This window comes from Dasypus novemcinctus, chromosome 11 (genome assembly GCF_030445035.2).
Source record: "Dasypus novemcinctus isolate mDasNov1 chromosome 11, mDasNov1.1.hap2, whole genome shotgun sequence".
Classification (NCBI taxonomy): Eukaryota; Metazoa; Chordata; class Mammalia; order Cingulata; family Dasypodidae; genus Dasypus; species Dasypus novemcinctus.
In genome coordinates, this window is record NC_080683.1 from 63,305,447 (window position 1) to 63,322,512 (window position 17,066).

General features: G+C 43.9%; 1 protein-coding gene across 4 annotated transcripts in view; it reads left to right on the top strand.

The window, feature by feature from the left end:
• Positions 1 to 17,066, top strand: part of ANKRD6 (ankyrin repeat domain 6) — a 94,015-nt gene that overhangs the window by 37,075 nt on the left and 39,874 nt on the right. For all 4 annotated transcript variants that reach the window (XM_012523698.4, XM_012523699.3, XM_004454522.5 and 1 more), the window contains exon 2: positions 16,004 to 16,102. In XM_012523698.4, coding sequence (XP_012379152.1) covers positions 16,004 to 16,102 — 99 coding nt within the window. The remainder of the gene's footprint in view (positions 1 to 16,003; positions 16,103 to 17,066) is intronic.

Consider the following 17,066-nt stretch of genomic DNA (forward strand, 5'->3'; position numbering starts at 1 on the left):
CCCATAGGTCAGCATCTGATATGCAGCAACATCCAAGAACTTGTGGACTCTTTGAGAATGAGATGTGGTACCCCTTAGACAGGGGAACTCCTCACCCCCACAGCACAGCCAGGGAACAGGGAATGGCTGTGCATAGAGAGGTGGCGAAAGGTATGGGGGCAGAGAGCTGGAGGCTGCGGGCTTATAGTGTGATTCCAGACTCCTTCAATTCCCTGTGTTATGACCTATGGCAAGTTGGAGTCTCTCCATGCCTCAGGTTACTCATCTGTAAAATGGGTTTAATAGCTGTACCTACCTCACAGGGTTGTTGGGAGATGGAATAAGCAAAGACATGTAGAATTCTTAAAACTAGAGTATCATGACAATGTTGTAACAAATCAAAAGCAGACCAGAATAGAAAGTAAAGCAGGTTCTTACCCAACTTCAGTTTAAATGCCAAATGAAGTTTATTTGCTCCTTTAATTGCAGCTTCTAATAAGTTTAAAGCACAAAGCTCAGAATATATAATACATTTAAAGTAGAGGATATAAAAATCTTTAAAATCCATCATCCTGAGTGTATGAGTGTAGCGAGGAGCTGTATAAAATGATAGCCTCTTGCTGAACTGAGAGGAAGTTATTAGACCAAAGGATGACTTGGACAAGTCCAGGTTGGTATGTAAATGAGCACTTATTAGGGGGCTTACATGGTCTTCATCTTCTGCAGTGGGAGGAGAGATGACAGTTCACGCTTCTACCAAGAAGTTGTTGGGTCTTTTATCATGATTGCTATGTACAAGTAAGATATAAGCTTAACTCCAAAAGAATGCCCAAGATTAAAGGTACAAACATTTAAAGATGTTTATTCAGGTACATGGGGTGCACATGACTTCCACAAAATGCTTTGGTTATGATCAAAGAAGATGATGTTCGTATTGTTTACATAAGGAGGGGATGGTTCAGTTGTTACTGTTTTACTGACTTTAGGATCTACTTATTCTCAGGCAGTTGTTTCCTGAGTTGTGTCTTGTGAGTAGGTGAATAGGTGAATCTAGCTTAGTTTCATTTAAGGAAAGGGCAGTAAGAGTTGAGGGATGCTAAGTTATCTATGCCACAATCCACCCTGCTCCACAACTCTTACAACCTTTCTGCCACCTCTTCTGCATAGATCCCTGAGCGTGGAGATGGGGGTTATAAATCTTAGAGTTGGCGGTTTTGGGCTAGGACACCACAGCTACAATACAAAGAGGATACAACAGGATAAACAAATAACAATCACAGTGAAGATTCTGAAAAGTAAAGTATAGCTCCAATGCAAGGGCAGGCTAGTAAGCCAGAAGGAAGAAAAGAGTCTGTAAGACCTAGACATCCAATGGTAGATAGAGTTTTGTAGATGATTTAAAGTATCTGTAACATTAGCATGTGCATCAGGTATGTAAGCACAACATGTGGTATCAGTCACCCCACAGGTGCCTCCTTGTGTAGCAGTGGGAATATCTAAAGCTATTCGATTTTGTAAGACCAGTTTTTTCATTTGGGTTGTTTCCTCATTTAAGAGGCTTTTGCCACACTATTATCACTATGGGCTTGGACAGTAAAGTTTTCTAGGACTGTAACTTGTGTTAATGCATTAGAACTCCAGCACTGGGAAGGAAAATGCCAAGGGACCATTTCCACTAGGAAAGAGAATGTGTTAGTCTAAAACTAAAATGATCTTGTAAAGGTGAAGGATTCTGTGGAATACTGACTAGTCTCGTGAATGCACCCTGGTAAGAATGTATAACCTAAAGTACATCTCCTGGTCCAGTTAAAAGGAAGTTATGGTCCTAAGTGGGTCCCACATAAACCCCTCCTGGTAGAGGTATGTAAGCTCTATGGCAAAAGGACAGAGTTTGCCGTCAAACCCATTCAGTCTGCCAGATGGCAACGACTCATTTGCACATTTGCTATGGTCACCAACCCATGTGGCAACAGGCTCCTTGGTCCAAAGCATTGGTCCGTTTAATAAAAAGTTGAGGTCAGGTGAGTAAAAGGCCATAGTCAGCTACCATCCAAGTGAGAACATCGCAAACTGATGTGAGAGATGGACAAATCTTATTGATATGTTCCCTGACAGTAGAAGAGGCATAATGAACAGAGGTAGAATAATTATAATTATCCATAGGTTCTGGGAATTGCCACCTAGAAGGGCAGCTCTTATTTGTGATCTTTAGCCAATTACTCCAATTCGTCAAAGATAGGGAAGGATATTCCAGGGGAAACTGGACCTGCCAGATGCTAGCACGTATCGCACACCTAACAGTCAATTGATTATTTTATTTATTTATTTTTTTTAAAGATTTATTTTTATTTATTTAATTCCCCTCCCCTCCCCCAGTTGTCTGTTTTCTGTGTCTTTTTGCTGCGTCTTGTTTCTTTGTCCGCTTCTGTTGTCGTCAGCGGCACGGGAAGTGTGGGTGGCGCCATTCCTCGGCAGGCTGCTCCTTCCTTCGCGCTGGGCGGGCTCTCTTTACGGGTGCACTCCTTGCGCGTGGGGCTCCCCTACGCGGGGGACACCCCTGTGTAGCACGGGACTCCTTGCGCGCATCAGCACTGCGCATAGGCCAGCTCCACACGGGTCAAGGAGGCCCGGGGCTTGAACCGCGGACCTCCCATGTGGTAGACGGACGCCCTAACCACTGGGCCAAAGTCCGTTTCCCAGTCATTTGATTATTGATTGTTGCCACAGTGGCAACCCAGTCAAGGACGTTAGTCAAATAGGAAGAGAAGCCTAAGGGTGAAAGCCCAAATGTTGAGTAGGAACCAGGAGGAGAGGTTTGCTCTGGTGAGTAGATTAATAGGGAACTTTCTCCCATAGGCCCTAGGACGTTTGCTGAATGTCAGCCAAAGGGGTGCTGATGCAAAATACCAGAAATCTGTTTGTTTTAAAAAGGGTATTTATTTGGGGTAGAAGCTTACAGTCACAAGGGGATAATATAGAGTAAATTATTCCCCCCACCAAAGGCTATTGCCACATGTTGGAGCAAGATGGCCACTAGTCTCTGTGAGGGTTCAGCCTTCCTCTTCCTCCTAAGGCTCTGTGGTCCCAGGTTCTTCCTAGCTCTGCTCTAGGCTAGCATAAGTCTCGTCTCTGTCCCTGGGGCTCATTTCTTTCTGGGCTTTCTCAGCTGTTCAGGGCTCTGGTCTCTTAGCTGCTGAGTATCAAGCGAATGACTTGGCTCTCTCCCCAGCGCTCCAGCATCCCAAACTAAACTTGCCTGTGTTCTTCTTTGTGTATTTACTTCCCTATCTTTGATTGATCATCCATTTATATGACCGACAAAGGGGTAGGGGGGGAGGGGGGAAGGTGGGAGGGACTCAAACTGAGTTGCCCTAATGATGTAGTCAAATAAAGCCCTACCTTGACTTAATAAAAGTACAACCTCTGAATCTCATACAATCTAACAAGCCATCCCTGGCTGGTAAAGCCACAGGAGTCTTCAGCAATGGCATGCTTCCATCCACTTCTGGGGCATGGCTAGGTGATGGAGTAGATAGATACCTTTCTTGTTTCTTTTTTTAGAGGTTTTCCTAACGGTCTGTGCCAATAACTCAAATGGAAAGCTACCATGTGAAGTAATTGGAGCCTGGTTTAAATGCACGAGTCAGTTAATACTGCATTGTGTGATTTTCATTGAGTTGCCTTATTCTTTTTTTCTTTTTTTAACACTTTTTTTTAATGATTTATTTCTCTCCCCTTCCCCCCATTGTCTGCTCTCTGTGTCAACTCGCTGTATGCTCTTTTGTGCCTACCTGCCCCCTCAGTGGCACCGGGAAACTGCGTCTCTCTTTCGTTACGTCATCTTAGCTGCTTCAGTGCTCCATGTGTGCGGCAGGCTGCACTTTTTTCATGTGGGGCTGCTCTCCTGCAGGGCACACTTCCTGCGTGTGGGGCACCCGCACAGGGGGGCACCCCGAGTGGCATGGCACTCCCTGCGCGTGGCAGCTCTGTGCGTGGGCCAGCTCACCACATGGGTCAGGAGGGCCTGGGGATTGAACCCTGGACCCTCCCATATGGTAGGTGGACGCTCTGTCAGGTGAGCCACGTCCACTTCCCCTTATTCTTTTAGCAAGCTGTTTTCCTCTCTACTGGTCCCACCCCTGTGGGGTTATAGTGCAAACATCAATCAATATCTTATTCGTCAGTATATCATGTATATTGTGTGTCATGCCCAGTTAACTGCACTTCTTGGTCACTGTCTATGTGATGGGTTATTCTGTACAGACTACTGAGCCATTTTATCCCTTTGATGGTGTTTTGTTGGGTAGTCTGATTTACTGGAAAGTCTGTAGAAGACCTATATTAGTATCCACACAGGTTGACATATAACATTTACTGGCACTGATGGGCAACGTCATAATCTATTGCCAGGCCCATAAGAGTATGTTGGCTCTGTGTACATGCCTGCTGCTGTAAGGCACCATTCATGGCAAAGCCAAGAACAGGCTTCACAATCTTGTATGATATAGGGGAGCGGATGTAGCTCAGTGGTTGAGGGCTTGCTTCCCATGTACAAGGTTGTGGGTTCAATCCCTGGTACCTCCTAAAAAAAATCTTGTATGGCGCATGAGCCAGGTCAGAATATTTGGTGGGAATGCCTAGTGCCTTCGCCATGTGCCGCCCCATGGCAGCTCCTCTCTGGCCCCTCTTTTTGTGTTGCCATAGGGCTGCTTCTGCAGTGGGTGTAGGGCAGATCAGACAAATGCTAGCTAAATCATCCACCTCTTGGTTCCCGGGCAGGGAGGTTCCTTGATGTGTAGGGACATGATAAACTGTCAGTGATGCCTCCGGCTTGAAGGTGATTGTAAATCTCTTGCTATAGCATAGTGCCATAATGGGTGTCTCATCACTTGTAAGTCATCTTTATGCCACTGATTTATCCATAAGGTGAGGCCCTGGTATATAGCCCAGTTATCAGTGCAGAGGGTGATGGGCCATGTTTCTTTAATTACTGTCCATACAGTCCTTAGTTCAGCCCAATGGCTGCTCTGTCCTAAAACGGAATCCAGCCAGATGTTGTGTGTTTGCATCTCCATAGCCATGGAGTTTGAGTATTTCCTTTGCTGGACCCATCACTGAACCAAGCATTTTCACAAATTGGAGGATTTCCCTCATGTATCGTAGGTGATGGAAGCAGGAGCCTCTGTCTGTGGGGGGCAGTCTGCTTCCTCGAATACTACAGGCCGAGGACATGTAAGACCTGACGAAGGGGGCTAGTTGATAATACTCCCCTCCGCTGCAGACAAGCATGCCTTTTCTGTAGAGTCTGCAATGGGCCAATCCTGACTGGGGCTTAGTCAGTAGCCCTTCTGTCCAAGCTTTTATGGGGTAGGCTGTTTTTACAGTTACACTCTGAGCCCCTGTAATGGACTCAGCTTGTTCCGGAGGGCTTTGTATATAGCCAGCAGTTGTGGTTCCATAACAGTGTGCTAAGCCTCTGTGACCAAATTCCTATGGGCATTGCTAGTGTCTGAGGGTTGTTTTGCCATAGATCCCAACTCATGCCTTCAGTACTTCTACTTACTTCTAAAATGTAAGGGTGTTAGGACAGGGGAGTATGAAAGACGTTGGCCTGTGAGACCAGGAGCTTGACTTGCTCGAATGCCTTTTGCTCTTTATCTCCCCAGTCCCAAGTTTTTCCTCGTTTTATGAGAGTATGTAAAGGTCTGAGGATTTGAACTAGATGTGGTGTACCCAGAGTCCTATAAAAACCTGCAGCTGTGTTACTGTTAGCAGAATGCTCTTAGTCCTGGGCTTCCAGGTTCTTGGCTATGATGTGTAAAAGAATTTCAGGACATGCCATAGCGTAGACAAGGGAGTAAAGAGTTTACTACAGAACAAGAAAAGAGAAAAGTACACAATCCCATGAATTGCGGGTGTGCTAAGGATGGAGTCGCACACATGGGGCCTTGGGTTAGGCCTTTTCAGAACTTTCCTCCTCCCCTTTCCTGATCTTGGGGAGGGGCCCCAGCTGTTTGCTGTTCTGCTTAGTTGCCTTACAATCCCCACCTGTTAGCTCTCAGGGCACCAGAGGGAGGCTTGTTTGGAGGTGTCCGGGCTTCCCCTTGACCCTGGAAGGAGTTCCAGATGGGACCTCATGGCCACAGTCTCTCGGGGTCTTTCTGGCTTTGTTCTTTAATAGCAGCCTTCCCCTCAGGAGGTTTCCAGGTGGGGTCTTGTGGCCATGTTTTCTGCCAGGTCCCAGCTGTGACTCGGTCCCAGCTGTGCCTCGTCTTCCCTTACCCCTATTCTAACCTGCCTCATGACTGTGGTAGGAACAAGTTTTAAAATTTTTTCTATTGCTTTTTCTGACCAGGTGACACCCAAGAATTTTACTGCTACCTCAGACCCTTGAATCTTGTGAGGATTGACTTCCCATCTTCTAGCTTTTAACCTGTCAAGCACAATAGTCAAAACTGTCTGCAGAAGAATTAGAAGTTAACATAACATCAATATAATGATATAAGGTAACAGTTGATGGCAAGACAATTATTGAAAGATCCCAGGCCACCATCCCATGGCAGATGGTGGGACTGTGTAAATATCCTTGGGGTAAAACAGTGAATAGCCATTGTTGGCCTCCCAGGTGAAAGCAAATTGATCTTGTCTGAAGGAAGACTGAAGAAAGCATTTTTTTTTTAACTTTCATTTTTTTTTTTTTATTGACTTTGTAATAATATTACATTAAAAATATATATGTGAGGTCTCATTCAACCCCACCCCCCCACCCCCCCCTCTCCCCCCCCCAACAACACTCGTTCCCATCATCATGACACATCCATTGGATTTGGTAAGTACATCTTTGGGCACCTCTGCACCTCATAGACAATGGTTCACATCATGGCCCATACTCTCCTCCATTCCATCTAGTGGGCCCTGTGAGGATTTACAATGTCCGGTGATTACCTCTGAAGCACCATCCAGGGCAGCTCCATGTCCCAAAGACGCCTCCACCTCTCATCTCTTCCTGCCTTTCCCCATACCCATCGTCCACCATGTCCACTTTTCCCAATCCAATGCCACCTCTTCTATGTGGACATTGGATTGGTTGTGTCCATTGCACCTCTATGTCAAGAGGAGGCTCAGATTCCACATGGATGCTGGATGCAATCCTCCCATTTTCAGTTGTAATCACTGAAGAAAGCATTTTTAAGATCTAATGTCACATGAGCAGTTTCCAGGTTAGTGGTTAGCTGATCAAGTAATTCAGCTATCTGGGGAATTGCTGCATGTATATTGATGGAACAACTTTATTTAAGTCTTGGTAGTTCACTGTCATTCTCCAAGTGCCATCTGGCTTTTTCACTGGCGATACAGAGCTATTGAAAGGATTTTTGGGTTGATTGTATAATTTGTACTCTATCCAGTTCTTTATGTCAGTTATTTTCTGATGTCCGCCTGGCAAGCAGTAATGTTTTACATGCACAACCATGGTAGAATGACCAGTTTCCATTTAGTACAACCTTGTAATGCAGTTTTGACCACTAGCACCTATAGGTGGAATTCTCCAACAGCGGTGTGCAAAGTGTGGGCCCATCAAAACATCAACCCTGAAGATGTTTTCTTGTTGGGGAGATGTATGCACTACCTATTCCCTGGGAGTCAGGGTAATTGCCCACCACGAGAATAAGACATGTCAGTCTACTCTTATGGCAGAATTGCCATAGCCGCCTACCGTGTTTCTTAGAATTGCCATAAATTAGGGTGCATTCAATTCCTGTATCTACTAATACCCACTTTTTGTTTGTTTGTTTGTTTTTGTTACAGAGTGTCCAGACAAGATTGAGCTCATATATGACCTTTGGTCACCTTGCAGGGCTCAGAGACATATGCAACCTTGGCCTCCCTGTCAGAGAAGGGGCTTCTAGGGGGTCTATCCTATGAGGTTAGTTTCTGATAGAGCCGATGGCACTATGATCATCCCGACTTCAGTGGTAGCTAGTTTGGTAAATTGCTGTTTAGGTTTTAAGGTTTTTCATAAACCAACTAGCACAACATTTGATTTCTTATCTGTGTCCTCCCAAGTAATGCCTGCTTTTAAAAGATCAGCCCTTGGAACCCTTAGCTGTAGGTGTGGATCCCCAAAGGACTGTTCTCCTTTCCTGTCTTTTCTCTTTTGTCCTTTCATTATCTTTCTTACTAGTTCTTTGTTTCTGCCTCATTTGCTCAAATCAGCCATGGTTTCACCCACTACATAAATTTCTTGGATCACTAATAGGCTTAAAAGGGCTACCAGAGTGCATATCATCCCCTAGGTCCATAGTTTATAATTTTCTACCTAATTTCTCCTGTAAACATGGTATGGTTGGGCCTTGTAAAAGTCTAATCATAAATAGTTTCTCTCATTCCTAATTCCCAAATCATGACCTGGTCTTTCTCTACAGTTCTCCACCCATTGGGTGGGTCTGGGAATTCTCTCTGTGTCATCTAAATATCTCCACATACAAGAATCAGCCAGTCTATGAGGGAATGTGTCCCTGGGGTATTTGCAGATTATGCAATTTTTGCCTTAAGGTGAGATCGGTGGTGATATTACTCAGATTTTCTGCTTCCCCAGCAGTTAGATTGATCCCATCAGCCCTGCTGTCCCAAAACTGTACCATCCAGGTTGTTAGGGATTCTCTAGGTTGTCACTAGAAAGTTTTTCTTAATTCAATCAATTCTCCAGAAGAGTATTTTCTAACAATCACAGTTTCATTAATAGGTCTACCATTATAGTACTCCTGCTTGTGCTGGTTATTGTACCTGGGATTTAGCTTTCGTCTATATAAGGGGCTGCACTTGAGGATTTGAGGTCTCTTTTTCAATAACTTCTACAACAATATCACTATTCTCATCTTCCCAAGGGTTCCATGTTTTCAGATCCCAACCTTTTCTAGCTAACATAGCCTAAAACCTTGGTCATGTTTGTTTATGACCCCTAATTTTAAGAAACTGCAACTCTATGTCTTCCTCTTTTTTTATCTGGCAGTTTCTAGAGACCTGTCACGAAAGTGGAGTTGGAAGTCCACATATCTCTTTCTAGATGTAATTCTTCCTTCAACTTGCAGATTTCTGTCTTTCTTGAGATAGTCTGCTGTAGCTAACCATACGTCCATAATGATGGCCAGCCAACTGCTAAAGCAGTGCATTTACTATTCTTATTAAATTTCATTATCTTTTTTTCTTGAAATATGTGCTCTATTTCTCCTGGCTGAGGGCATCCCCGTACCCACGCGGAGGTCCACAACAATCAAGCAACCAGGCAATCCCTCCCCACATAGAGGTAGAAGACCACCTTGGAACTTCCCCCACAGATTCTCCACCCTCGTTTTTACTTTGGTCTGATGCATCCTGCTGACTGCACCAATTGTTCTGAGTGCAGTGAGGAATTGTATAAAACAGAAGCTTCCTGCCAAACTGAGAGGGATACATCAAACCAAAGACCGACTCAGACAAGTCCAGCTTGGCGAGTAAATGAACATTTATTAGGGGGCTTCTGTGGGGTCGTTGTCCTCGGCAGTGGGAGGAGAGATGACAGTTCTGAGCTCAGTCGTCCACACCTACCAAGAAGTTGGTGGGTCTTTTATTGTGGTTGCTACATACAAGTGAGGCATCAGCATAACTCTAAAAGAAAGCAATACTTTGCTCAAGATTAAAAGATGTTTATGAAGGCAGGCAGGGGTATGTGTGACTTCTACAGAACGCTTTATGATCAGAGAAGCAGATGTTTGTATTGTTTACAAAAGGAGAGAAAGGTCAGATAATTACAGTTTTACTGACTTTAAGATCTCCTTATTCTCAGGCAATTTTTTCCAGAGGCAAGTCTTGTGACTAGTTGAATCAAACCTACAGTTTAATTTAAGGAAGGGGCAGTAAAAGGTGAGGGATACTAAGTTACCTACGCCACACCAAGAGCCACTGGATTGCAGGTAAATACCTTTCAACAAGGCAGGTCCATCATGGTGTCAGTGGAGGATCCTAAGCTGGCAGTCAGGGTGTCTGATCGCAAATGTCAGAGATACCTACAGCAATGTTTCTCCAATCACAGCATGGGCATTGCAGCCAGGAGTCAGACTGGAGGTCAGTCTGCCTCAACCTGACTCTCACTGCCACAGAATTTTCACTGGGTTTTTATAAAGAATTACCAGTCTGGGCCACCGTTAAGCCAGTCCATGTCATTTCTTTGCACAGATGTGTGGTTATCACTTGTAAGAAAAACATGTTTTTTCCATCCTATTTGAAGTCAACATGTTTATAATATTTTGGTGTTTTTCTCAATTTGTTTATTTTTTTAAAGAAAGATTTATTTTATTTATTTCTTTCTCCCCACCCCCTTGTTGTTTACACTTGGTCTGTTTTTTGTGTGTTTGTCTTCCCTTTAGAAGGCCCTGGGAACCAAACCCAGGACCTCCCATGTGGGAGGGAAGCACCTAATCGCTTGAGCGCCCTCCGCTCCCTGCTTTGTTGTGTCTCTTACTATGTTTTCTTCCTGTGTCTCTTGTTGCATCAGCTTGCCATCTTGCTCTTTAGAAGGCACCGGGAACTGAACCCAGGACCTCCCATGAGGAGGCCACATCTGCTTGATCCACATCTGCTTGAGCCACATCTTCTTCCCAATACATTCTATTTTGTGGTCCAAACATGTTTACAAGTTTTGGACATTCAAAATTGTTAATATCATTTCAGTGCACAAAACTGAGCCTACCCTGCAGTTAAGTTCCCAGGAAATGCTAGCTGCTGTTGTCATCATTTTACTGGTCTTCCGGGGCCCAGTGTCTAGGTCACCTAGACCAGTGTCTAGGTCGAACCTGGCTACAGTAGTCTTTAAGGGTAACACAGGGCAAATTGATGCTTCAAAACCTTTTCCTCCTTATCATTTATAGTACATAGTCTTTTTTCCTGTTTTCATTTCTTCCACTGGCCAGTCCTAGTGGATATGGAAATGAGAGCAGTTGCATCCTTGAGTCTAAGACATTGAGATCTCTCTAAAGAGCAGTCTTTCTTTGCTTCCTTATCTGTCAGGGAGTTCCAGTCTTCCCCATGAGGGAGGTATGGCTGGGATGTGCTGGTTGGGAGCAGCCAATCCCCCCTGGAGGGGTCTACTTTTGTTACTTTTCTGGAATAGCACGAACTCTTCTTGCTGTTTCTTTCTTGCTCCTCTTCTCTGGTGGATTGTGTGTGTCTGTGTAAGGGAGTTGGGCTTGTATTAGGAAAGTCCAGGGGCAGGAGAAGGCAACTTCAGGTTTCCAGTAGGAAATCTTAGTCATTGGTTATGCCTTTGCTATTGACGTACATTTACCAGTTGTCAAAAAAGGAGCCAGAAGGTGAGGGGGCACAGACTCTCTTTATAGGGACCCCCATGTGACTGTTGTAGCTGCTTAGAAGCTCCTGAGGACCCCAGAAGGTCTATACCTCCTCTGAGAAGTTGAAACATCCCAGAATCTTGAGTCTGTGACAGGCTCTCCTTTCCTTGAGGTCTAGCCTGGGACTGGAATTTGCTCCAGTATTCCTGGCAGCCCCAGTTTGTCCTGCGCTTGGGGGACACTGGAACCTCTGATATGGCCCTATTCCACCCCAGAGTCAATATGACTCAATCATTGAAGACACAATCCCCACCCTCAACAAGATCACCACCTAGTTGGAAAGAGACTAGTACCCAGGGTGACACTCCAAGCAGTAAGCAGCAGTTTCCTGCCAGGGAGCCAAGTACTGTGGGAGTGCAGAAGACAAGGCCGGGAACATAGGAGAATCAGAAGAGGCATAGTTTGGAGAAGTGCCTTCCAGGTAGAGAAGATACTTCCAGCAGGTCAGGGCTGGCCAGGTGGGAATCTGAGCCTCCAGCTAAAAGCTTGAGCCAGAGTGATCCTTATCTGACTCTTGATCCAGATCTGTTTGCCAGTGAAAATAGCATCTCTTCTCATTCCAGGTAGTTGCATTCTCTGAACTTGCCAACAGTGAATTCTGAACCATTGTCCCTAGGGGAAATACAGGGTTAGGATCCTGCAAACTTCTGGTCACAGCATTTCCTCAACCGATTACTACATAATCCTGTTGTTTAAAAACCTCTTACATCTTTTGCTTCTTCCTTAAATTTTCATACAGTGATTTCCTAGAAAGTTCTTAGGAAACCTTTTAGAGACTTCCCCCATTTAACCCCATCTAGAAACAGTATCATTGCCTTCAGAACAGTTTAGAGCAACATTTAAAGAAATTTAAGCAAGTTTAATCATATGTTGCACTGGGAGCGTATGATTGAATATCATTAAATAAAATGTTGACTCATTAACATTGAACCCATGGTCGACAGCACATTAACTCATGTGTAAGCACATTAGCTTATCTAAAGTGTATTTTCTCCATAAGGCACATCATAGCCTCCTTGCACTTAGGAACACTAGACAGCATTTCAGCACTACACTTGGGTCCATTTTAAATATCACTATCACTGACAAAAAGTACAAAATGCAAAAGACAGGTACTAAATATACCACGGAAAAGACACTTGTTTGTGTTATGAGAACTGAAACAAGAAGGCAGAACATAGCCTTGTTAGACTTTAGCTAGGAACGTACATGTTGGGTAACTCGAATGTTTTGCCACTCTCCCTATGTATGCAAATGGCCGCAGAAGCACTATGAGTATTGATTTTAGGTTTACAAATAAACTTTAGTGAGTAGGAGAATTCATAAATATGAAATCCATGAATAATGAGGATTAACTGTATCTTACTGACCTTTGCTAGGGCAAAAGTAAGGTGGTGTGAGGAAAAAAAAAAGGAAAGGCCAGGTGTTCTCAGCAGGGGGCGCAGAGGACAATAGGAGGAAAGGGAAATTTTTGTTAGATGGTGTAGGTTACCTCATTTATTTTCATTCCAAGCCCATGGGGCGGGTAGTGGAGGCCATTCCCCTTTTACAGATGAGGAAACAGGTCTAGGAGATTAAGTAATTCACACAAAATCTCACAATTATTAGTAGGCTGAGCTGGGATTTGAACCAAGCCTGTCAGGCTTCAGAGCCTCCTGGCTTTCCTTTCTCCACAGGTTGCTGGCTTTGTATTAAAAATCTGCCTTCAGTCCAGAGCCATCTTGTTAGTAATTATAGTTTCTAAATTGCCCACACAAATGTGATTTGGGTTCTCCTGCCTTCTGATTTTTTATGTTCAAAGAGACAAACCCTTTCGACTCTTTGGCTCTCCGCCTCCCCACCAGTAAATCTGGTTGCTGACAGACTGTTCCTGGTGCCTCCCGTGGCCCCAACACCCTGTGCCTCCTCAGCCTGTAGTCTCTCTTCTAGCCTTTCTCTCAGGCAACTTTGCCTCATCACTGTCTGTGTCTGGACTGCTCAAAACCGTTTGTGTCCCAACAACCATGCTGTCATAGCACTTCCTCACAGCACATGCATGTTTCTCCTCACAAATAGAGTAAATTTTTTTGAATTCCAATTGCTTTAGAAACCTTGGTGCAGGTCACTTAGGAGATGTCAAGGACTTGACAGGGGCTCATTGATGCCAGACAGGTGGAGCCTGGGACAGGCCTAGTGAGTGGAGCCCAGGCACTTTGCTCCATCGGATCAGCTGTGGATGGTTTCATTTAAAGACTCAAGGTTAAAAAGCTCACAGCTGAGCACGCTCATCAGCAAAGGAAGGTCACTCCTTGTATCTCATCTTGGACACTGCCATTTTTATGAAGGCTTTTTATAGCCCACTTTCTTGGGAGTAACTTTTTTCTTAATTATGAATTCTAAATTTAAAATGAGCTCTGACCTCCTTCTCTACCATTTCCAGAACCATTCTAGTACTTTGATTGCATTCATGGTTAGAAATTAATATGCTTTATTGTCTGTTAACTCTGATTTCCTCCATGGCTAGCTATGCAAGACAAACTGGAGCTTTATTAAGATCAATAAAGGTCTTTCGGAATTTTAATCGAGGTGCCAAATGGAACTTAAGACCACATGAGACCCTTATTTGGGGGGGGGGGGGGTTACAGCGATGACGGAAGCAGGGGCTGCAGACACTTCTTACTGTGAAGCCTGAGGGAGCCAGCAAAGGGAACAGAAAGTCTCCTTGAGAACTAGGAGTTTGGCAAAGTCAACTCTCTGGAGAGAAGTTAATTTTCACTGAAGAGTGTTATTTCTTCTAAGCGTCTCCCTCAGGGTGGGCCTGCAGGAGCCCTGATGTTTGGGGTAATTGAAGAGAACAGTGTTCTCTTTGACCCAACAACAGGGCTAAGGAATTTATCAGGTGCACATGGGGTGTGTACACACATGCCCTGCAAACCATCGGAAGCAACCTGATGCCCATCAGTAGGAGAATGGGTAGATAACGAATAAATGAACTGAATGTACATATGACAATATGCAAAAAAATCTCAAAAAGTTAATGTTGGGGGAAAAATTGCAGAAGGACATGTACAGCTTAATACCATTTATATAAGGTTTGAAAATAAGCAAAACAGTTATTAGTCACATTATTTATGACTGCAAAATGTAATAAAAATACAGTGAGTGCAAAGGAATGATGGATACCAAATTTGAGGTGTTGCCTACCACTGGGGATGGAAGGAGAAATGAAATCTGGGACTCACAGGAATGGCTTTTTTTTTTTTTTTTTTTTTGAGGTACTAGCTCTGGGGATTGAACCCAGGACTTTGTGTGTGGGAAGCCGGTGCTCAACCACTGAGGCACATCAGCTCCCTTGAGTTTGTTTTTTTATTTGTTTGCTTGTTGTTTGGTTTTTATTTGTTTGTTTTTAGGAGGCACCAGGAACTGAACCTGGGACCTCCCATATGGGAAACAGATGCTCAACCATACGAGCCACATCCACTCTCCTCTACTGTTTTCTTAAAATGCTTAGTGGGTACATATATTTTTTCATATAATTTGTATTTTCATATGTCTGAAATAGTTCATAATTTAAAAATTTGGGGAAGCGGACTTGGCCCAATGGATAGGGCATCTGCCACATGGGAGGTCCGTGGTTCAAACCCCGGGCCTCTTTGACCTGTGTGGAGCTGGCCCATGTACAGTGCTAATGCACGCAGGGAGTGCCGTGCCACGCAGGGGTGTCCCCTGTGTAGGGGAGCCCCACATGCCCTGTAAAGAGAGCCGCCCAGCGCAAAAGAAAGTGCAGCTTGCCCAGGAATGGTGCTGCACACACCGAGAGCTGACACAACAAGATGACACAACAAAAAGAAACACAGATTCTCGGTGCTGCTAATAAGGATAGAAGCGGTCACAGAAGAACACACAGCGAATGGACACAGAGAGCAGACAATGGGGGCGGGGGGGTTGGGGGGAGGAAAGAAAAATAAATAAAAAATAAAAATTTGTTTTTAAAAAAAGGTATACAGCAGGAGAAACTGAGAGGTGAAGAATTGTTTTTTTAATATTATTGAAATAATGAAAATGCTCTAATAATGATTGAAGTGACAAATGCACAACTATATGAGTATACCAAATACCATTGATTATACACTTTGGATGAATTGTATGCTTTATTAATATATGTATGCATAAAATTGATTTGTTTAAAAAAGAAGGGCAACTCTTTCTAGGTACATTTGGTCATGAGTTTTAGTTTAAGTAGTTAACTAGCTGGTGTTTGCTGGGTCTGGCTAATTTATCATTTGTTAGTTCCCCACCTCTTTCCAGAGCCAGATTCACTTCATCATGCGTTAGCGTTAGCATCAGTGGGAAATTATCATTTTACTACTTGATAGAAACTGTCTGGTAGAATTTGATACATGCAGAATAGAAATGATGTACTAAAAGAACTTTTTTACATTTTGAGCGTATTTTGTTTATTGATTACAATGCAAACCTTGGGGTTTAACTGGGAAACTTGAGTAAATCTATATGAATTCTGACTAAATCCATAAGAATCTCCTGCCAAAATGAGGGAGGGGGAAGAAAAGTGATGACCCTCAAAAAGCTACTGTGTAATCCTTACCCAAGGGGAGTGATGTGCATGTTTCCTGACTGTGTCCCTTCCTTTGCATTAACAGCATGGCCGGACCCCCTTGCATCTTGCTGCCAATAAGGGCCATCTTTCTGTGGTCCAGATTCTGTTAAAGGCTGGCTGTGACCTCGATGTCCAGGACGATGTGAGTAGAAGCCATGGTTCTTTCAGGGGATGGGTTGGCAGGGTATCTTGTCTGCCTAGAAATCCACAGTACAGGTGTAACCAGCTATGAGGTGGGGTGGGGTGGGAAGGAGATGCTCTCCCAGCACTTTTTAGCTGGTGGGAGGCTTCCTCTTGAAGCATTCTCTGAGACTCATTTTCAGTAGCAAGTAGAAGGATTAGAGTTTGGGGAGTGTGAAGATTTTCCAGTCATGGTTCATTCCCTATGTATTATCACCCAAACGCAGACCCCTGAGGGCATTTTGCCTGTGTCCCCCACTCCTCAATACACAAAGACACAAACACACACACACAGCCTAGTGTATGGGCAGAGCCTGCTGGAAAGGTGTGTTATTGTCCAAGTTTACCATTAGAGAAGAGACAGGTCTAAATTTTTTTCCCCTTTTTTCCCCTTGATTTCTTGTAGTGGATATTTAGTTGAAAAGAATCTACTCAAGAAGCAAAAAAAAAAAAAAGGACACAGATCTCATGGAAGAGAAAGAGGGTGCCTCCAGTGAGAGTTCATTCTAGTGCCCTGCCATTAAGACTCGGCTACCACTTGACTCAGTCACTGAGTCTCTTCATTCAGGTTATCTAGAGAGGGACTTGATTGGCACCTCTGGAGTTAAGTGTCCGTTCCTGAGTCCATCAGCAGTGTCTGGGTGACATCACATAGTATATAGTGTTACCCTATTGGGTCTTTGGGGAAGGTAGATTCTCTAAGAAGGGGGTATAGACATGACCTTGTAACTTGTCCACTAATGAGCTATTAGGAAATAAATCCATGATAATGTGATTGGAAACTATTTTCAGAATCTGTTTCAACTCTTAATTTGTATGGTATGATTCTAAATAATAAATAACTTAAGTGAGAAGCACAATATTATCTTGGAGAGTTTGCTCTTCTGGATTCACTTTTAATGTCTGTGGTTAGGAGTGGAATTCAA